Raw genomic sequence first — 23,710 nt, 5'->3', positions numbered from 1 at the left:
GCTCAGCAGGCAGACTTCAGCATCCCACAAGTGGGAACTCAATGGGCAGGAAACGCAAAAACTTTTCAAGAGGTGGGGCACACCGACAATAGACCTGTTTGCAACACACCTGAATGCAAAATGCCAAAACTTCGCATCCAGACAACCAGGAAAACTATCCCAGGGGAATGCCCTATGGATAAGTTGGTCAAGAACATTTGCCTACGCTTTTCCACCGATACCACTGATACACAGTACTCAACAAGTGCAGGACCAGCAACATGACGCTGATCCTAGTGGCACCACTGTGGGCAAGACAGACCTGGTACTCGCAAATAGTGGAAATGGCACAGGGGCCACCACACAAGTTCACCAAAAGAAAAGACTTACTCTCCATGCAGAACGGAGAAGTTCTACTCCCAGAGAGCCTCTGCCTAGCGGCATGGCTCCTAAAGACATAAAGTTTGCACACCTTAAGCTACCTCAAAGCACTATGCGAGTGCTCCGGGAGGCAAGGAGACCGACCACACGGAAATACTATGGGGAAAAATGGAAGAGGTTCACACTGTGGTGCAGAAAAAATAAACTGCAAAATAAGTTGACAAGGGAGTCAACGGTGCTTAGATACCTCACGCATCTACTAAAAGCCAAACTATGTTCGTCTTCGCTAAGAGTCCACCTAGCGGCGATTGTGGCCTACACACGAGGTGAGACGGGAGAAAGTTTCTTTACGTCACGAGTAGTAAAGAGATTCCTGGAGGGGGCAAAAAGGATAGCGCCACCAAAGAGGATTCCGCCGCCGGCATGGAACCTCAACAGAGTCCTGACGGAACTTATGAAGGCGCCCTTTGAGCCCATCCACAAGGCCTCACTACAAATGCTGACAATGAAAACAGCCTTTCTGGTAGCAATAACCTCGCTGCGCAGAGTGAGCGAACTGCAAGCGTTAACGCTGCAAGAGCCCTACATCCAAATACACAAGGACCGAGTCGTAATGAGGACTGACCCACACTTCATGCCTAAGGTCGTGTCAGCATTCCATATGAACCAAACTATACAAATACCTAGTTTCTTTCAAAACCCAGTCACTAGCGCAGAGAGGGCACTACACACTCTAGACGCTAGAAGAGCGGTGATGCACTACATCGAGAGAACAAAGGAGCACAGGAAAACCAAGCAGTTTTTTGTGTCCTTCGCAACCAGCTTCCTGGGTAGACCAGTAACGAAAAGCACCATCGCCCGATGGATCGCACTAACGATACAATTCTGCCACAAACAGGCAGGGCAAGAGCTAACGGAGGGGGCACGGGCCCACTCCAAAAGAAAGAAGGGAGCAACGATTGCCTTTCTAGCAAACACACCCATTCAAGACATATGCCTGGTGGCAACATGGGCTTCAGTGCATACGTTCACTAAGCACTACTGCGTGGATATACAAATGAACAAGAAAGCACAAGTAGGGCAAAGGGTGCTTCAACATGTATTCAACGACCAACGCTCATCTTCCACCCAGCCGCCACAATGATGACAAACGGCTACAAAGTCTATGCACAGCATAGTAGATCCAGAAAGATTCACGCTGCAAAACTAATAGTTTCTTACCTGTCGGTGTAGTTTTGCAGCTTGAAAATCTTTCTGGATTCACTAGCGAACCTACCCACCTTCGCCAGAAAGATGAGGCAGGAGAGGAAGGTGGAAGGACAGAGAGTAAAAGAACAAAAGAATACTGAAAGTGGATACATTGAAAAAGGAAAATACTAAAGAACGCCTAGGGTTAAAAAAAAAAATAAAAAAAAAAAAAGGTCAAAACGAACCCGAAGATGGCGCAACAAGATGGGACTTCCACAGGAAGCATGCCGACGTCATGAGAAGTACACCAAATGGTGGGACGTCGACGCCCACCTGGGCTACAAAAAACAAAAAAACAAAAATACGATTCCGGACCCAACCACCAGACCGCGGAATAATGCACAGCATAGTGAATCCAGAAAGATCTTCAAGCTGCAAAACTACACCGACAGGTAAACTATTTGTTCTCCTTTAGGCCCTTCATTACGAGATATGTTGACTTAAAAACATCACAGCTAGAGCATTCATCCTTCTTTAGATCCTTTTTTAATTCCATGGATACCTCCACCTCAAAACATTTGTCGATACTAATATGGCTCTCTCTGCAATGCGGTGTTACTTCTTTCGGATTTGCCAGCATAACTGGCATCAGAAAGTTCTTGTCACAATATTTCAACTATTTTTTTCAAAGCCTTTTTCTTCAGTGTTTGCTCTTTGTTTCCAGCTCTTCTTAAGTGTCTGCATTATTTTCTGTTTCCATTATTTTCTGTGACACTAATTGAGCTTGAATAAATTCCAGTATGTCTTTTTTTAAATAATTTCATGGAGCCCCCTCGCAATTTTGTTTGCTCTTACTTTAGTTCCCTTTTACTCTGGTTCTGTAGCTGCAGTTTTAAACTTCCATGATCTAGCTCTTCAAGTTTCTCTAACTGATTTTCTCTGCTGTTGCAAATTTTTCTACTCTATCAAGATTTCTTAGGACTGTATGTAAAGTGGTCAACTTCTTTTCTTTCCAATTTGGCCTTTCCACTTGCTATATCCAAGGGCAAAGAGTAGCAGTCACCTGGGTTAAGCTCAACATGTATAATCCTTTCAGCCTCTTGAGTCTTCAGTCCGGCTACCTTCATTGTGAGGCTGGGCAATGATTGTATCCTGATGACCACTGCTGCAATGTTCATGGGTTCTCTACTAGTTTACTGCATATCTCAGCAGTGAAGATACCATCTCTGAGCTATTCTGCAGGCCTTGAGAGGAGTCAGTATTCTCTGGACAGTAGGGTTCCTCCTTATAATCAGCCCATATGGGTAGCTTCCTAGAACCAGGTTAGTTTGTTGGATTTCAAATTATCACACTGACCTTACACTAGCTACAAGACAGTTTTATCGGCTTGCTTACCATTAGATGAAGCTGCTCAGAAACTCTTCTCTTTACATCAATTGCGTTGCTCTAATTCTGAAGGTAAAAGCACATTGGATTCCATCACATTTGAAGTGGGGACCGTATTGGCTACCAGTGCTGCAACATACACAGTTTAAATTCTCTGTGTGGCCTGTCATAACGCTTGGTGCTCTATCTCGAAGTTTGCTGAAAATAAAATAACTCCTATCTGCCCCACTTGCACCTTGTAATCTCCTGAGCTCCACTTTAAAAATAAATGCAAAAGAAGGGTTCGACTCCGGAGTACCCTTGCTGTATGTCCCCGATAGAGCCAGTTGGTTACTTCAGAAGTAATTTCCTACTCTGCTTCAGAAATACTTTCAGAAACATTGCTTGTTTAGAGTGCATCTCCAGCTCCACTCCACAGCCTCCAAATTGTTTCTCCATCACAACACTTCTGAACCTCGCCTTGTGACTCCTGAGCCCGTAGAGTTCCGAAATTTCAACACTGCAATATACATGAGGGTTCATGTAGTCATTTGAAAAACATCTTTTTTTAGTGGCCAGGACTTTTGGGGAGGAGAGTTGACTTCTAACCGGTTTTGCAAAAAGTGACTCTGTAGACTCAACTTCTATTCCCTCTAATCACTTCTATTTGTTGTGTGATTTCCATCTGAATCATACTGTGAACTTGTCTGACTGATTTTAGCAATGATGATCTCAGTGTAAAGAAGACCCTCTGCTTTTCCATTAATAGGATTGATTGTTCGATAGACTAGTCATCTCTGGTTTGACTATCGAGTTGCCTATCGTTAGCCATTGTACTACCTGTGTATACCAGAAAGCTTATAGACTTGTGGGAGGGTGGCTGACCAATCCGCGCAAGAAAGTCACAACAGCTGCCTTCATCACCAGCAAACCATTGACAGAAACTTGGAAAGTGGCCATGTTCAAATCCTCAATGCGGGAGGAGACACTCTAGTTGGACAGGCAGTTCTCAAGAACTTGTTAGATAACGTTTTTCTTATTTGACGAGTGTAAGAAGCTGGCTCTTTATATATTAAATACAAGGAGATGATGGACGGAGCGCTGAAACTTTTCAGACACTCACCCCAGTAACAGATCTGGGTTGAATCCATCATCATTCTTTAGGGGCGAACAAAGCAAACACAAGGAGATGATGAACGGAGCACTGAAACTTTTCAGACACTCACCCCCAGTCACAGTCTTTATATAGAGGACCAAAATGTGGTACATTATATAAAGAGCCCAGGCAAACCCCATAGGAATTACAGAGGCACAAAGCGGACCCAAAAGCTCACTTTTGTGGAAGTGCGGGCGAGCAGTTCGGTGTATCAGAGGGCAGTGCTAAGCATTTATTGCACACACAAAGGCAATTAGTGAGACCACACTCTCTAAAGAAATCTGACTCCAATTTATAAAAATAACACTTTTATATGAATTTAAATACTAAGATCATCGGAATCAGGTAAGTACTTTTCGAGATATGAATTTTTACAGTTTAACAAATGGACAATTAGTTAAATTTCTGAATCTGTAATATTATCCTATTGAAGAAAGACACTCTGCATGCAGGTACTTCACAGCGACTAACGGTACCAATCTCCTGGACTTAAGGTAAGTACGGTGCACGGTCCAAGGCAGCACCAACAGGTCACCTCGGGCAGCACTGTGGCAGCCAGGTGCAGAGGTGCTTTTCAGCGTCAGGTGGCCAATGTTAATCTATGGGGGAAAAACATGTACGGCATTGGAGCACTTAAACGGAGTATAGGGCAAGGTCCAAGGCCACGCCAAGCGATCACCTCGGGAGGCTCTGAGCAAAGGTGTGTTACAGAATTGGGTGTCTCATTCACTTTCTGGGGACCGGTCCAGTTGCGAAGAGGTTGCAAGCTGGGACTGGGAGATCAGGTAGGCTGAACCAAGAAGGGGGCTCAGGTTTCATTATGCCTTTTGGTCCTCTTCTCCTTGAGCCAGGGCCGCCGGGTACAGAGGTGTTCTGAGGCATCTGGATTTTCGTCACCAGAGACACTCGCAGTATAGGGGGCCTGTACAAAGAGGCTGTAGGCGGCAGTGAGTCCACTGTGGGCAAACCCAAGGTGGGCTTTGTCTCTGGAGAGTCGGGAGATTATGCTGGCACCGCTAGCCCACTTCAACTGGGCTAAGGGACACTGGTGCTTTCTGGTGTCGGGTTTGCAGTGGTCCTAAGTCCTCACAATTCTTTTGGAGTCCCTCCAGGATGCAGGGAAGCAGCTCCACTACTACACAGGAGTTCCTGGGTCTTTGTTGAAGGCAGGCAGTCCTTCCAGGCTTCTGGAGGCATAGCAGCTGCAGAACGAGAGGATTTTAGCGCAATCTGGGAGGAACAGCAGACAGGCCGGCAGGCACCAAGTCAGTTGCTTCTCCAAAGTCCTTGCTTCTCACAACTCTTTGGTGTCTTCCTTCTTAGGTTGACAGGAATCTGATTTCATGGTGCCAGATCTCCCCTAATTACCAGATTTAGGGGAGTGTAGGGTATGAGCCAATGGGCTACTTAACCCTGGGGTCACTATGGCTACTTTATGACCACTTCCTGTGGGAAGTGGGCATAACCCTGTCCTAGAGTTCCTAATTCTGCCATCACCAAGATGGCAGACTTTTACATTTCGTATCCACATCAGGTAGTCCACCTTAGGGGTAGAACTAGCTTGGGGTTGGACACGCCTCTCTGACTGCTAATTTACTCATCTGTCCTGGCCCCAAATGGTCCCTGGTCAGGGGGATTGGCGTCCCCTCGTCTCTGACTGAAGCCAGATTTACATACCAAAGGCGGTGGGCTCTTTGAAGCTCCCTGCCCTGGAATTCTAATTTACCAGTGTTAGAAATGGGGTTTCTGGTTGGCTAAGGTACACACCTAAGCCAGGCAGAAGCCACCACTCTAATCAGGGCAAGTAAGTTACACACCAAAGATAACCTGTGCCTCAAACCCTGGTAGTTTGGCTCAGAGCAGGCAGGGTTATCCCCAGAGGCAATGTGTAAAGCATTTGCGCAACACACTCACACTAGTAACACAATAGAGACTCCACACGAGATTTAGAAAAATATATGTATAGTATAGTATATTGTACATAAAACATAGACCAGAAAGACGTGAGCCATAAATACTGTGCATACTATGCAAATCTTGAGGTCATACTCCTTATTCTGACAATGCAAGGCAGAACAACATATGTGATCGTATAAGAGCAATACTTCACTGTACTACATAAATTGCCAAATATCACTAGTAATGTACAACTAGCGACAATAAGCCCGTGTGGGCACAGAAACCCCTGTGCCCCTATTAGCGGGGTCACTGTAATTTTTGCAAGCACTGGGGCATTGGTCATGTGGAGGCATAAAACAGAGGCCGCGGGAGAACTGCATGCCTACTACAAGTATTATGGTAATTTGGGAGATCACTGGGAGAAGCACAGTGTAGCACATTGAAACCGCTTGGGTTCGTAGTAAGGGTACAAGTGATCTGTCCCAAAGTATTGTAGCAATTCAAGCTAGCAGCACTAGCACTTACAGTGGTGTCTGACAGTAAACAACATGCCCTTAAAGTTAGTAGTGTTCAGGAAAACCAATCGCAGACGCTCACTTTAAGTGAGATATGCTAATTTGTACTGTGGCCACCTCCGCTTCAGAAGCAGGACACCAGAATGTCAGCAAAGTAATTTCCCCCCGAACTGCCCTCAGTGTCGTAGGAGCAATGCTCGGATGACTCTTGTCTGATTCATGTAACTTGGGAGTACCAAGTATATTTAAGAAAAAGGTGCTGGGCGATGCGGGCCTTTTGGCATATTTGTTGCTTCTAGCGAAACAGTTAGCCCCAGTCTAGAGGTGCTGGCTAGTGTTCACTGGAGTTGCTTCGCACAAGAAACTCCCCAGCACATTTTCCCGAAGGGAGCCGGTTGATCGCCCAGGCACTGGGGTCAGGTTTGAATGCAGTGCGGGACCGGGAAGTCAAATACAAAAGCGGAAGCACGTATTGGCTGCCAGACACAATGCCCGCAAAGAAAGAGTGTGCCCCTCAAGTTGGGCACGGCCACACGAGGTTGGGAGCCTCCACAGGGCACACAGCTGGTGCACTCGGGCCGTGAGGCACAGGAAGCGTCTCCTAGTTTCTTGCTGAGACCCCTCTGTCCCTCCTACCTGTTGTGAACAGCTGGGCCATTGTGCTCACAAGTTTCCCAGGCACACTTCCTCGCTGGCCGGCTCTCTTCAGCACTGCGGCGCCTCCTTAAACGGGGCACAGATCTTGCTGCGGGGCATAAGTTGCGGCACATGCTGCTAACCTTGATCTAGAAAGCAGCAAAATAGCGCTAACCACATACTGGCAGAGCTAAAGCGCTCTCTACGCACTAGTGACACAGATATAGTGAATCTCCTAGTCCCAAGAGCGCTCTGGGGAGGGTCACAAAGCAGTCCGTAATAGGGAGGCAGACCAGCGCAACATTCATGCTTCTCTTGTCACACCCAGCCCATCCTGTTTTACGGCTATCTGAAAAGTATGCACAAAGTGTAGCTGTCAACCAGGCCCAGACATGGATTGGAGTCAGGCTGCAAACCACATAGTTATAAGCACAGAGAAATGCCCATTTTCTAAAAGTGGCATTTCTAAAATAGTAATAAAAATCCACATAAACCCTTATGCATGATTTATCACTACCATTCTAACCATACCAAACATGGCAGCACTACTCCTTTGAGATCAGGTATTACCACTTCAACATATATAAGGGAATTACCAGTGCTAGACTATGAGAGGAGTAGGCCTCGTAGTAGAGAAAGACAAAATAGGGTGTTTGCCTTTAACAGGACATGTCACACAATAAAGGCACATGTCCTACCTTTTACCTACACAGCATCTTTCCAATAGGGCTAACCAGAGCTTACCATAGGGGTGACTTGTATTTAGTAAAAGGGGAGGTTAAGGCTTGGCAAGTAGTTTTAAATGCCAAGTCAATGTGATAGTAAACTACGCACGCAGGCTCTGCAGTAGCAGGCCTGAGACAGGTTTGAAAGGCTACTTCTGTAGGTGGCGCAATCTGCGCTGCAGGCCCACTTTTAGCATTTTATTTACATACCCTGGGTACATGGGATACCACTGTACAAGGGACTTGCAGATAAATTAAATATGCCAAACGGGTGTTAAGTCAATCATACCATGTTTAAAAGTAGAGAGCATGTGCACTTGAGCACTGTTTAGCAGTGGTAAAGTGCCCAGAGTCCTAAAGCCAACAAAAAGAGGGTCAGAAAATAGGAGGAAGAAGGTAATCGGTTTGGGGATAACCCTGCCAAAAGGGCCAGGTCCAAAAACCAGCCTTCCTGGAGGAGGTGTAAAACACCTCCCTCCAGAGAATGTATTGTTCATGACCTCCTGAGAGTGTGGACTCTCACCCCTAGGGGTCAGAAACTAGTCTGGTTTCAGTGCAGCCGTCATGTAGCTGGGGAACACGTTTTTACCAGTGCCCAGTACATACCTTAAGATGGCTTAGCTGCTCACTTGAAATATCTAGTGATTGAACTAGACATCATAGGGGCATATCTGCTCATGCAGATATGTCTTCACATACAATATTATGTGTCCTGCCTTAGGGCTCAAAAGCCTGCGGTAGGGGTGACGTATCTTAGATGCAGTGAGTTTGGCATGGCACACTGAAGTGTGCTATGTCATGTTTTCACTCTGGTATTGCACCATGTCACACAGCCTGCAATGGCAGTCTGTGTGGAATTGTGTGTGGGAATAAGATATGCTGCAGCCCTTTGGGACCCTCTTTAGCACTCATGCCCTAAGTACCTGGGGTACCATTTACTAAGGACTTACAGGGGTGCTAAGGTCCTTAGCCAGTTGTAGCACAATTAGACAACACCTTGTTTTGGGGAAGGAGCACTGGCACTGCTGTCTTGTTAGCAGGCCTCAGTGCACTGTCACAGTCGAAAAACAGCATCTAGTACCTAAAAAGGGGGCAAAATGTAGGGATACCTGCAACAGAAGCCCAGTTTCCTACAACAAGCTATTTGATACAGAATGTGAATTCATAAGACAGTGCTAGAGCGCAAAAAGTAATTTACATGTCAAAGTGGTTGCCATTATAGTTCGCTTAAATAAATTCATATGCTAACCTATCTAAGTGCGTGTAGAGGTGTTAGTTGCTAAAGTTGCATTGCTAAAGTGGTGCCTATGAGTGGAAACCTGCTGAAGCAGAGGAGGGGGGTGTGTGTGTGTGTGTTTTTGTTTTGTTTGTTTGGTCAGCTGAATGCAGAAAATAGCCTAATTGCTTGACATGTGTTTAGTACCACGATTACCAGCTTTGAAATATAGGAAAAATATAAGTAGCATCAACGTCCATAAAATACATCGATAAAGTGGATTGTTATTTGTGGTGGGTGGGCCACCACCCCAAGGAGTGGTAACACTAACTTGTCATGGTGCTCGCCAAAGTTCCTAACACTAGGACACCCTTCAGGGTAATCGTTGCCTCCTACAAATGGGTTAACATACCATAAGTTAACCTGAGCTCAACGCCCTGGTAGCTAGGGCACAGAGCAGGCGGACTTAACTTAGGGCAATATCTACAGTATTTATGCAGAACCATAAAAATAATAAAATCAAAACGCCAAACAATAAAAAGCCCAAAACAGAGTAAATTTTAATAAATAAAATAACACAAAAACGGCAAACGACCAATAAGGTGAAACTGAGATATGCATTTTTAAATAGAAATAGTGCTAAAAAGTATTAAACACAAATGATCGTCTATGGAAAAGGTAGATTGGACCTAGGTGTGATTTCAGGCCGACACAATGTGGCGCAGGTCTGATACACTGAGTGGGTTCGCCCCGATCAATGCTTCTACCTTCTTATGTAGTCTTGTTTATGGAGGTCAGAATCCTCCAGCAGGGCAAGCCTGAAGCTGTATCAGAGGAATGTGCATCAAAATCAGACAAGGTCTCCCTGACTGCTTCGGAGATCGTAAAGTTCCAAACATTTTCTAATTCCCATCTTTTCTGGACCAGCTCCTCTGGAAAAGCCAGGTCTCACTCCAGAAAAGGCCACCTGCAATGTCCAATCCCAGTTGAATTGGTAAAGGTCTCTTCATGAAGAAGGTTATTTGCAGCTTGTTGTGTCCGGCTAGCCACACAGGCATTGAACTATCAGACCCTTGGAGTCACACTTCCTTGTCCTGGGTTCAAGAGGGAACAGGTCAAGTCCTTCAGGGCTCCTCACAGGTTACTCACAGCAGGTCCAGTCCTCTTCTGATCTTACGCAGGTCTAGAAGGTGTTCTGAAGGGGCTTCCTTGTGGTGCTACATTTATGATTTGTGCTAGCCAGTAGGTAGCGGTGACTCCGTGACACTAACTAGTCAATGAGTAAAGGGTTCCTGGGAGCTGCCTGCCCTACCCACTTTTTCCGGCAGTTCCCAATTACCTTAGTGGGAACAATCCTACAGTGCCTCTTCACTCCTAAAATCCAAGCTAGAGAAACTTTTTCCCTTGTGCAGAACTCTTGTTTCAACCCAGAGATGTAGCCAGGAAAGTGAGCAGCCTCTCCCTTGTGTCCACTCCAAACAGGTTCTGGGGGTAACTTCCTGCCCGCTGGCTGTGATGCCAGCCTAGCTGGCTGGTGGGGTTTGGGATAAAGGGTTGCCTTCTCCAGGTCTCACCTTACATTTACTTGTGAAATGCAGGCTCTTTTCAAGTCAATGAAGTTCCTAGATCCACCCTAACTGGCCTTCTTGCAAGGGGGAGCAAAACACCTCCCCACACCAAGGCCCTTTTTCCTGCCCTGGGAGCAGTTTTCCCACCATATTAAGGCCAAGCACTGGCTGGGCAGCTGCTGGAGAGCTAATGCAAATTTGGAGAGTCTCCTAAATATGTATTAAATAGATCACTTCAATGAATTGGTTGTTTAATAAATGATGAAAATTAGCCATTGAATGACCATTCTAGCATTTTCCTATAAAAATCTACCTATTAACTTTTAAAATCTGTACTTTGACTTTTTGTGGGATTCAGATCCAGCCCTGCCAGTGAAAATCATTTTGAGGGCTAATCACTGGAGGAACATTCCAATTTATATTTTGCACATGTTCCACTTTGCACCTTGTGGTCAGCGAAGTGTACTTAGATGTGACATTAATGTTTAAAAACAGAGTTTACCGCCTGTAAAAATGGGTTATTATGACCGGTTTTGAAGCAGCTTATTAAGCTGCTGCAGTCAGGCTACACATGGTAGGCCTGAAGCCATGTTTTACAGGCCCACTTTGTGGATGGCAGAATAGGTGCTGCAGTCCACAGGTAGCATTTAAATTACAGGCCCTGGGTGCATTTTAAACACCATATACTAGGGACTAGCAAGTTAAATATGTCAATCAGGTATAAGCTCATTTAACCATGTTTAGAGGAGGAGCACAGGCTGTTTAGCAGGAAGAACTGTGCACATCGTTCTAAGTCCAGATAAAATAGGCTTCAGAAAAACATTAATAATCTAGAATGACCATGCAGAAAAGACAGATTTCCTACAGCGCCCATGCTGAAAATTATATTCACTAGAAATATGTGATCTTTATAATGCAGCTTCTCTATACTCTGAAATGCATTATTTAAGCAGACATTATTGCAGAATAATTGTTGCTTCTGGAGAAGTAGGTGGTTTCAGTGACCTTGTTTCTTTTTACTTCTCAAGCGCTATCGGACACCTTCCAGATCCAGGTCACGAGACCGCTTCAGGCGAAGTGAAACTCCTCCACATTGGAGGCAAGAAATGCAGAGAGCTCAAAGGATGCGTGCTCCAAGTGGAGAGCGTTGGATAAAGGGTGACAAGTAAGGAATTGCTGTCAGACAATTTTGATTTTAGTCTGTTACTTTGAACACGTGTCTTTAGGCATGCAACACTTTTTGTATTATCTTTGTTCCTTTTTTATTCTAATGTCATTGGGCACCTGTCTATCACCAGGCTCATTGAGTGTCCTGGCTGCTGCTCAGGGTACCCCCATATCTCTTGCTTAACAAAGGTTAAATACCTTATGATTACCTTCATGTTCCATGTCCATCTCTTGTCCTTTTCGCCTCATTCATGAGGACTGGTGTCTCTTGGACATCTTTTGTGGTTCTAGAGCATGACAATCATATTCACCTACTGTTCTAATCAGCTCACCTGGCTTCTTGTGTGGATGCCGTTTTCTACCTATGCCAATGGAACAATAACTTTTGTTTCAGCTTCCTTCCAGTCGAAACTGGAGTGAGGGCATGTATACTACCTTGGAAACCCCATATGAGCCCCATACTTCCCATTGCATTCTTGAAGATAACTACTCTTGAGTAGTCTCGATACACTGGATAAACACCACATACCTGAGACATGCTATGCATATTTCTGGAATCTAGTGTTGCACTAGGTCGTTTGCAAGTTGTTTTTGTTTGAAGAAGTCTTTCTACTCAGAAAGTCTCAGTGACTTCTCACCTGGTCTTCGATGTGCATGTGCACTGACTCCATTGTTAGATTGTTTTTCTTCGCCATCGGGTTAAAACAGAATTGCTCCCAGTCTCAACAAACTTGTTGGTTCCCATAATCGACTCAGAGTTCGTTGCCTTCCATACCGTGGCGGGACGTCTCTTTGATCTACTTCATACAGTGCCTGTTCTGTTCCTCGAGCCCATCATCGTAGAGCGGCAGGGCAACCACGTGCTCCAGTCTACCTTCAGAGAATGACCACGCTCTCGACATGATGGAACAGACACCCTCCAGAAAGTGCCCACAGTGCCATTCTAAATACCCCATGTCTGATCTCCACGTTGTCTGCAATCTTGGTCTCTCGCCAGTCCACGATGAGAGCAGGTGCAACTCCGGTTTGGCTTTCCACAGCAAGAAATCTCTGCTTTAACCACGGGACAGGTGGTGGGCCCACAGCAGAATCTTCAAATTGTCTTTGGAAACATTAGACATATTCAGTGAGGTGATCTTCTCGAGGAATTGGGTGAGTCACAGACCACACTGCATGCCAGCCCAGTTCAGAAATCGTTGACTCCAACGTATCTGAGTCAAAGCAGGAAGAAATTTTGGAAGAAGATGAGGCACCAGAGGACGATTCGTCAACCTCGGTCAGCTCCGGTCCTTGTTTGAAGACCACACCTCATGTGAGTACTATTGATACTCAAGCCCTTCTCAAAGCCCAGAAACGGCTGAATGTTAGAGCTGAACAAGGCCCCTCTGGGGCATGAACGTCGAACCCTCTTCCGAAGCCGCCTCTACCTGTTGGTGTGCCACCGTCTCAGAGCGCTGGTCAAAGCCCAAGCAAAGCTTCAAAACCTAGGAAAAACCCTTCCAGGGGCCTCAACTCTTGTCCAGCCTAGAGTCTGAGGATGCCCGACTGTGCCAAACTCTTGAAGCGTTTCGAGGCCGAAAGTGCCACTGGCACTGAAGCTTCTGCTGTCTGCGCTACAACCACTGTCCGCTCTGAAGCTGTCCGCTCCTGACACTGAGCAGAGCCCAATCCTCGAGAAGCTGGGGCTGGGCGAAATACAGAGGAGGATTGTCATGCATCCGCATAACTGCAAGGTCGCTGCTCAGAGAAGACCCTGCCAAAGAAACGCAGGCTTGCTTTTAAGGAACTCCATCCCCCTCTTCGTGTCATGGGTTAACAGTCTTAACTCCTATCTACGATTCACCGCCAGTTCATCAGTCCATGAACTTTCCTTTTTGGATCTGCTCATTTCCAATACTCCGACAGGCCTGAATACTAAAACCTACAAAAAACCCACAGATAGCCATAGTCCACTACTTTTTAGTAGTTTCCATCCTAAGGCTTTACGTGATAATTTGCCATACGGACAATACCTCAGACTTCGACGCAACTGCAGTACGTTGGAGGATTTCAAAACACAGGCACATGATCTCACAGGCCATTTAACAAGGAGAGAATACCCGACGGCTATCACTCAAACGGCCTACAAGAGAGCATGAAATACCAGCAGGGACACCCTTCTGACTTCTACGGAAAAAACCAAAACTGATCAAATCACGTGTGTAACCACTTTCACACCAGAATCCAATTCTATCCAAAGAATCCTCAAAAAACATTGGAATTTGCTGTCGTTAGGAGACTGGCAAACCCCCAAGTCCCAATTTGCATTCAAAAGGACTAACAATTTGAAAAGCCTTCTTATCAGTACCAGACCTAGACAACCACCACCGTCTAACCAGCGACTGTGGGGCCTACCACCTGTGTTAGGCCATTACTCATGTGGGCAATGTACCGCATGCTATCTCACAAAAGCAAGTAGGAACATCACATTTTCGGTTTCTCTAACTTGGCAACAAAAAATCCATACGAACTGCAATACACGTAACTGCATCTACTTAATTCAATGCCCATGTGACCTTATGTACGTGGGCATGACGACACGTCCAGTCAAGATCAGAATCTCCGAACACCGGAGCAACATCAGGTGCAAAAAAGTTAACACCAAAATGTGCACACATTTTTTGGAGAAGAACCACACGGCCAATGACCTGACGTGGACAATTTTGCAAGCCTTTCCTGTGATCAGTAAGGATGCCCTTTTCAGAAAAGAACAACAATGGATCTTCAAAATCTCGAGCCATACAATCGGCCTCAACGATGATATACCATGAGCAACACTGAATAATACATGATCCACCCCACGAACACTCTTTATACCAGATGGTGACAACAGCGTTGTTGTGTGCCCCTGGACCGCTCACAGGTGGTGCTCTTCATCCCATCAGATGACACCTTACAAGTTACAATGACAGACATTGACATCGTCACTTCCAACTTATGTGGCCATACCTACTGGTCTTATGCACCTGTATCTGGAGTAATTTTCTAAATTTGCCTTGTCCTACAATAATTAGGACTTCGATTTACTCAACTGCATTGCATTCTTACACATCCCGGGTTACACTACTATCGCGTCACCTCAATAGACGCTCGCCTGAATCCTTTAATTCAATACCTCGTAAAATCACACCACCTTACATATAATCATGCAATCTGATACTCGTCCTTGAACAACCCCTCTGTGGTAACATCAGTAATTTTTGCTCCCGTTACCGCGTTGACCTAGCAATAAAGTTTTTTTCATCTCCAAGATGGCCGTCCAAGCATACGGTCTAGTCGTTCTACCTTTTTGCGTGCGAGCACTTCCTTTATCTTGAACACACCATCGTTTCCTCACTACGGAAGCCAAAGCCTCAGTAGGAGTACGGCTGCATGCACGCCCAACTTTCGTGAGTACAGTCCTCTAAATGCCGGCATTTGACATGCCGCCTACGGTATTTGAAGGTAAATTAACGCTTTCTTGTACGTTTTTTAGGGCGAGCTAATTCCGGCTTTATTGGCGAACCCGTACAGCAATATCTGTATCCCAGGGGGTGAGTCTTCCCCTTATGGAGTCCCTCTCATTCGTAGCCATTGGCACTGGGAGCATTAGGCTTTCCATGTCACCCTCACAACTTGAGAAGCCATCCGCGACCTGAGATTTGGAGGCGGCGGCATTGTACGCAAATTGCCACTTTTGCATCCCACGTTACCCCGCTAACGAATTAGCACATAAACTTGGGGACGGCAGTTTTTCAATGCACTCTGCCCGCCACTTGCTCTGCCACTAATCGCGGTCTCACGCCACTCATTACTTCATGAAGTAGTCCACAGCATTTGACACGTATGGTGTTGTATTTTGTAGTTGTTAGTCTATTTTTTCCATCACGAACTCCACCCGAGTAGTCTTCTAGATGGATAGCCATGGTGGCACCTATTTAGTCATGATAGCATGAGTCTCACCATTGGACGGTTGCCCACCTTAGCCACCCAGTAAGCACCGATGACGAACGCTGAATTTGTTCCTTGTGTTGTCCTGTTTTCGTTTCTTTTTTCTTCCAGGTCTCGCAACAGTGGGTCCACTCCCCTTTGGGACCCAATGGACTCTCTTTGGTGATGTACTAAGTTTACTATCACCCACTATGTAGTAGAGATTATTTTTTTTGAGCACTCTCTCACTTGGTCCTGAAGAATTGCCACCGACCCGTATTGGGCACAGGGCAAGAAACATGTCGACCTTTCTACTTCCCTGGGGAGCATCATAATCCCCTTGGGGGTCACCTATTTTAATTAGGCTGGTATACCACCAGAATAAAATTGTTCCTTGATTGGCAATACCATACCTAATTTTAACCCACCACACCACCACTCACTACACTTGTTGCACCTACCCCCCCGCACCCATACGGCTGTCTCTAAAAAGATCTCCGAAAAAGAGCCCCTTCGCGGGAGCCCGTCGGGCATTGCAGCGCCGGCCCGATGAGGAGCACAGCCCTATGATGAAGCACGATACCTTGCTAGGTGTGTGAGGGCATTCTATAGAGACTAATCGCTCTCCCTCCTCCCCCCCCCCCCCCTCTCTCCCAGAGGAACTGCACTCCTGGTTGTGTTGCTTTTAAGGAAGTCATGCCACAGAATTCCAAATAGCTTAAGAACAAAGCTTCTGCTCCTCTACCTCTACCTCCACTTTCTCTACCACCACCTCTGCCCTTACCTCCTATGAGTTCTCCTGACAGGTCACCGGAGTCATACTCAGACACAGGCACCTCTAACCTTTATTTCCTGGCTGAGTCCTTCGCCCAGTCCACTCTTTAGGAGGATTATGATCTGGACCCTCAGACTGACCCAGATCTAGAACACATACCAGTCAGTGCCTCCACACTCAATAACACCACTGCATATCACCGCGTTATTTAATGTGTGGCTGCCTGCCATAAGGTAGAGCACTATGTTATCCCTGAGGATGAAGAAATGCGCTTAAAGACAGTCCGTTCTGTTCAATACCTTCCTATGCTAAAGGGCATGATACAATCTGCCTATGAGGTTTTCACGGATCTTGTCAATTCTTCACATGTTGTATAGAGAAGTACAAGGCCGCTTCCTCTGACCCGCTTTACATCAGGGGTCAAGTCCCCCCCCCCCCCCAAACTCCCTTGTTGTCCCCACTGCATGAAAGAGGGAAGCGGCCTAGGCCACGGGCAACGCTCCACCTCCTGGCAAGAAGAGCAAGAGTATTTATGCTACAGGAAAGAGAGTAGCAGTGGCTGTGACTATACATTAGCATTATTCTGTGGGTCTCTTCTGTTACAATAGGGCTCACTGGGAGGAGATGGAGGGGCTCCTTCAGCACATCCCTGAACAATAACGTAACCGGGGTTGGTAACTCGCTGATGAAGGCAAACCCATCTCCAATGCAACTACTAGGTGTGCCCTAGATTGAACTGATACAGCATCCAGAGGAATGAACACCTCTATCATCCTCAAGCACCACTCCTGGATCTATGTGTCTGGCTTTAAGCCAGAGGTGTAACACCACCTTGTTAACTTGCCGTTCTACGGGGAGCACCTGTTCGGACCTCAGGTAGACCTTATGCTTGAGAATATCAAGGACGACACAGATACTGTTAAAGCAGTTGGGGCCCTCCAGGTTCCTTCTGGAAGGGGCTATTTTTGGAAGTAGCTGGCTAGAAGTGGGTTCAAAGCCACTTTCCCAGAACCGCCCAATTCCTACCAAAAGGGTGGCAGAGGTTTCTCACGGGGCTCTTTCACAGGGAATAGTTCCAAAGGCCGAGCCAGAGGTACTCCCAGTGAGGGAGCCTCTACCTCTAAGAACGGATTTGCCCACTTTTCCCCGGATCACACAGCATGTATCCAGGGTAAGAGGGAGACACCACTCCTTCAGCCCAGAACATCTCACATTACAATAACAGGAGTTTCCGGCACTCTTACTCAAAGGAGCATAGATCTGCTGCCCTATCAGCACCGGGGCAAAGGCATCTACTCCCCGGAACTTACTCATTTCCAAGAAGGACCGATTTCTGAGACCAATCCTCGACCTCCACCCTCTCAACAGATCCATCTTGTCAGAACATTTCCACATGGTCGTTCTACAGGATTCATTCCCCTATTGCAACAAGGCAACTTCATGGTCACTGTGGACCTGAAAGATGCCTACTTTCACATCCCAATTCATCCACCTATTCAGTGCTACCTCCACTTCACAGTAAGCGATCAACACTACCAGTTCAAGGTGCTGCCCTTTGACATTACCACAGCTCTAAGGGTCTTCATCAAGTGTTAAGCAGTGGCAGCCGCTCACCTCAGCAATTCTTCTGTAAAACCCAACAACTATTTGTACTCTTTTCACAGCCTCATAAAGGCCTTGCTGTTTCTAAAGCAGGGATCGCCAAGTGGATATTTGAAAATATGCCACATGGTCCACTCCACACACATTTACAAAACATGTGGCCATCCTTGCAAAACAGCAAGGCAGAGCTAGTCAAACTCTGCACCATCCAGTGGTTAGCCACCGTGTAGGAGAGTACTGCTTTACAGTCGATTCAGAGTATGGGTGGCCACAGCCACATATGCTACAAACAGATTATGTTACTTACCCTTTAAGTATCTTTTTATTGCGTGTAGTGCTTTGAATTCACATGTTTCCACCTTCCTTCCTGGAAGCCTGTGTTTTCTTCAGATATCTTTCACTTCAATATTAGTCTTTTTCAACACGCATGGCCATTATTCTTTTCCTACTCACTATTCCATTCCTAATGTGACCCGTTGGGCGAAAAACAATCAAACAATGGAGTCCATGCCCATTACATCCAAGACTAGAGTAAGGATCACAAGACCTTGTGATTTGAAAGACGACTTTAAAGAAAAAATGGTTGCACCGGAGGAATTTCTTGATTTGCATGTGGTTGGACATTTGAATAAGGATGGGATGGGGGTTCGGTCACCTTTACACCTTCATGCTCGGTGAGCACAGTTACCCAATCTCCATAAAGGTTTTTTTTGAAAGATTAAAATACACCCAGATCCTAAATGACTGTTGTAAAAGGGATGGTTTCATTTTTGCAGCATAAATCTTTTCTGGATTCACATGTGGTGCATCATTCCGCCATCTAGTCGTTGGGTCTGGAATTCTCCACTCTTTTTTTAGTCCATCTTCTCTTTTTTCTGCTGGTGGGCGTCAACGGACCTCCATTTGGTGCCATTTAGATGTTGCAAGTGTTTCAATCTTTTAATGACTATTAAAAAAAAGTGCGACCATGATGAATTACTTGTAGTTACAGGTAGGTCAAATTACCGTTGCACCATAAGCATGGGTTGATTGAAAGCATGACCTTCTTAGTTGTAGAAGTGGTGCTCCTATTTTTGTGCTACGCACATTGGTTTTGGTGCTCAAGGATACATCCAGGATCTCTACCTATGTTGCTGTGCAAGGTAGATGTGGTACCCTCGTCGGCTTAGGTCACCGCTTTGCCAGATGAAGGAGATTCAGCTGCACTCATCCCATAAGCCATGAAGAGTCCTGGGTTTGTTTACAGGAAATGAAAAAATTATGGTGACCATTGGAAAAACAAGGTGGGGGGGGGGAATAATCGTAGCAGTGTAAGGTATCATGCTTCAATGCCGTATTAGTTTCCGGGGTGTAGCCTGCTATGGTGTGTAGGTGGTAAACCATGTCATAGAAGGGAAAAGGGGAGGGTTCAGCCTTTCTTCTAGGTATAAAGTTGCCTCAGGGCTGGTCGCCTCAGCCACTAATGTATGCTGGAGTATTACTAGAGAAAATGTGAGGCCTTTGGTAATGAGAGAAGACTACCTATATCCCCTCATAACCCCAGCAGGGGATCCACAGTGCAGCTCTAGTTTTATTTGAGCTTGTCAAGATCGAAACAGATGGAAACCGCAGACCTCGATGTCTATCCAGTATCAACCTGTGATATTTGTAATTAGCAAGGTCAGACAGAAATAGATTTACAAGAGTTACCCATGTAAGAAGGTTGCTTAAAATAACGTGATATCATCTTGTGGGCCGCTGCCAGGCAGAAAGAAACGTGGCACTTTTTGAGATGTGATTGAAGAGAAGATGCCAGGGGGAATAATTTTGCACTTCTCTGAGGTGGATTTTCCCTCATGCTATAAGGTATATGAGTGTGGCTGCACTGCATATTTCCTTCAGGGAGATTGCTGTGATTTTGAAAAAGGTTGTAGAACTGGTGGAATAAGTAAAACCAAGCAAGTAATGACTAGGCAGATGTTGAATAGCCAAGAGAGAATGGGTAAGAATCACAAGACTCTGGAAATAGGCCTCTAGCGAATACAGCAAAATCAAGGGAAGAAGTTAGAGGAACATCGGTAACACAGCAAGGGGAGCATCCGCACTGAAAGCAACAATTGTGAAGCCATTACGTGAGAAGGGATCACTCCTCAAATAATGCCTACAGGCAGAAAATGCACAATAACTCCAGTTGATATGAACGATGTCCACGAAAAAAAAGAAAATACTGCTCATTTGACCATGTGCCCACCAAAATTAGCACACCGTTATGAGACCTCCATCACCATTATCCATGCAGTTAGCTTGTTCATTTTGGATTGCTTGGCATTTTTGAGGGACTTTGATAACTTTTTTAGGTAAGTGCAGTGTCGAGCACCTGACACTGGTCTCTACATTCATATATGTACACCTAAACATCTGCTCACACCCTGGCACAGATGTAAACTGTAATGCCAGGAGACCATAGAGCAGGGGTACACCTAGTACGGCCCGCGGGCCGCCAGCGGTCCGGCAAGCCTTTCTTGGAGGCCCGCGGACCTTTCAGACATCGTACCGGTGTTTTGGGGTTTTTTTAACAGTGTCCGCAAACACAGACTCTGCTCTGTGGGGGCCCGGGGATTCAAGCGATAGTCCGAGTGGAGCTGCTGGGGCGCTAAGAGGTGAAATACAACAAAGCCTTGTTATCATGCAAATGGTCTCTTAAAGACCTGTGAAGTACTTGGGTGGGGCTGTGTGTGTTCCCTGGAAGGGAAGCTGCCTCACAAGCAGAGGGAGGGGGGCGGGGGGGGAGGTGACAAAGAATGACAAGAGAACATCAGGGTGTGAGAGTCGGGTAAGGGGACAGAGGGTGACAGAGGGCAGTAGGGAGAGACAGAAACAGACAGAGATAGAGACTAACAGATACAGGGACAGACAGAGACAGATAGGCAGAGACAGGGACAGACAGAGGCAGAGACAGACGGAGAGGGAGAGCGACAGACAGAGAGAGAGAGAGGTAGACGGGGAGAGAGAGAGGGAGACGGGGGGAGAGAGAGGGAGACGGGGGGAGAGAGAGGGAGACGGGGGGAGAGAGAGGGAGACGGGGGGAGAGAGAGGGAGACGGGGGGAGAGAGAGGGAGACGGGGGGAGAGAGAGGGAGACGGGGGGAGAGAGAGGGAGACGGGGGGAGAGAGGGAGACGGGGGGGAGAGAGGGAGACGGGGGGGAGAGAGGGAGACGGGGGGGAGGGAGGGAGACGGGGAGAGGGAGGGAGACGGGGAGAGGGAGGGAGACGGGGAGAGGGAGGGAGACGGATAGAAGGAGAGAGGGACGGATAGAAGGAGAGAGGGGGGAGACGGAGGAGGGAGGGAGACGTAGGATAGAGGGAGGAGGGAGGGAGAGGGAGGAGGGAGAGGAGGGAGGGAGGGAGACGGAGGGAGAGGGAGGGAGACGGAGGGAGAGGGAGGGAGACGGAGAAGGCAGGGAGGCGGAGGGAGAGGGAGGGAGACGGAGGAGGGAGGGAGACGGAGGAGGGAGGGAGACGGAGGAGGGAGGGAGGGAGATAGAGAGAGGGAGAGAGAGAGATATGTGTATGCCGGGTCCGGTGGCTCAGTGGACGAAGGCGTCCGCTGCGGGGACCTGTGTTCCACCTCATGGTCACAGGTTTTTTTTGTTGCTCTAGTCCCGCCCCCACCCCCAATGACTCCGCCCCCAAGGTGCGGCCCTCTGCCACAAACCACACTGTAAATTTGGCCCCCAAGAGAAAGTTTGTGAGTACCCCTGCCATAGAGTGTCCCAAGGTTCTTGTGCTTAAATCTGGGTCCACTGGGTGGGGCCAATCCTGACCTCAGTTAGCGCCTATCCTGCAAGTGGCCCAAGGAGCTTACAATGGTCACTGCAGCTTACGCTTGGGCAAACCTAAAGATTTTCATGCCCACTTTTACTCTCCAAGAAACAATAACAGAAGTAAGGCCCGTTAACCCAGGTGAGACCGGGCGTAGTATGCAACAAGCAACAATGTCTCAATTGGAAAATATTTACAAACAGGACAAATGGAAGCAGTGATATAAATCACAATCGGGAAGGGGAGCAAAGGGAGGGAGACCACAACGTGACTGTAGGGTGATAAAATAGATTATAATTTTTGTAAGTAGTTAAGAAGCACTACAGTACACATGAATATACAATAACCATGACACACAAAGTGAGCACTGTGCGTGCTAGTGGGTGGCGCAGTGACACAGGGGTGCGGAGAACAGCGTGAACGGCGATAACAGGTAAAGATAAAGTGGTCAAAATTGCTAAATATATACGGTGTTTATGTACAAAAATTTCAGATAAATAGATTGACCACAATGACGCCCGAGTTCTAGGCTGGGTAGTCCACGGCGTTTCAACCTGAATTATTGCAGGTCATCATCAGGACAATGGTCATAAGTTTGAGGGTAGTGCTCTATAGGAAAAGGAGAGGGAGAATGGATCAACACCTAAGTAGCCCAAGGAGAAGGGGAACAATAGATAAGGTAAGTAGAAAATACCTAACAAAGAGTGTCCAAGGTAAGGATCTGAGTAATCCAGGAATGATCAAATCAATGAGACATCAGGGATCCATGTTGGTGCTGTATGTGGAAATAGACAGGGTAAGGGGACATCAGGACGGCCGTATTTTCTACTTACCTTATCTATTGTTCCTCTTTTCCTTCTCGCCCTTCCGCATACGTTCGGCTCCTCGTCGATGGAACAGACTTCATTTAAATTCTGTCCCCTTTGCCATGTGAAATAACCTACGGACTCTCACCCGTGTGTAATTTGTGCTTGTCCCCCGAGTACAAAGAGCAAGACTGTGACGCATGATGCTTCTTCAGGTCAAAGAAAACTCTCCGTGATAGTCCGGCTCGACGTCGAGAGATGCAGTGGTTGATGTCACACCGGACCTCTTCGGCGAAGCCTCCGAACAAGAAGAGGTATCAGCAGCAGAGGAGGAAATGGCTTTAGCGTCGTCTGAGTCTGGATCAGACTTACAGACCAACCTCGAGGATGATGATGTGCCGCAGGGACTAAGGGACGTGAAGACCGAAGATACCTTCCTTCCCCCCCCCCCCCCCCCCACCCCCCACCCCGCCTCCTCTTCGGTACCACCTCCACCTCAAGGGCAAGGTAGTTACCGAGTAGAGGTTTACAACGCTCTGCCTCATGGCTCGGCACTGAAACTCTCTGAAAAGCCTTCCAGCTCGGGACCGAGTCGGACAAAGCCCACTTCTGAGCCAAAATCTACCAGCTCGAAATCCAAGATGGGTTCCGAACCGAAACCTTCAACACTGAAAATTAAGAAACATCCCTCGGAGACGAAACCATCGGCACTGAAAGGACATTCCGGCTCCACTCCAAAAGCTTTGGTGCCGAAAAGCAAAAACTTGCCTACAACACAGCCGGATCCAAACTTAGACACTGTACCTCCCAAATTTGATCCAAAACAGAAAAAGCTGTACATTCACCCTGACACAGGGCGTATCCATGCTAAAACACCATCGAAGCACAAGCTTTCTGAGGATGATAGTCCATGCAAAATTCCTCTCAAGAAAAATAGTGTAGGCATTGGTCTTTTCATACACTTCCATCTCCTCCTTCTCCTC

General features: G+C 46.8%; 1 protein-coding gene across 2 annotated transcripts in view; it reads left to right on the top strand.

Moving 5' to 3' along the window:
* PPIG (peptidylprolyl isomerase G) overlaps positions 1–23,710 on the top strand; it is a 270,573-nt gene that overhangs the window by 234,217 nt on the left and 12,646 nt on the right. For both annotated transcript variants that reach the window (XM_085645353.1, XM_085645352.1), the window contains exon 12: positions 11,657–11,793. In XM_085645353.1, coding sequence (XP_085501479.1) covers positions 11,657–11,793 — 137 coding nt within the window. The remainder of the gene's footprint in view (positions 1–11,656; positions 11,794–23,710) is intronic.

The sequence above is a fragment of the Triturus cristatus genome, chromosome 3_1, assembly GCF_964204655.1.
Source record: "Triturus cristatus chromosome 3_1, aTriCri1.1, whole genome shotgun sequence".
Taxonomy (NCBI): Eukaryota; Metazoa; Chordata; class Amphibia; order Caudata; family Salamandridae; genus Triturus; species Triturus cristatus.
This window is presented reverse-complemented; position numbering and strand designations above follow the sequence as displayed.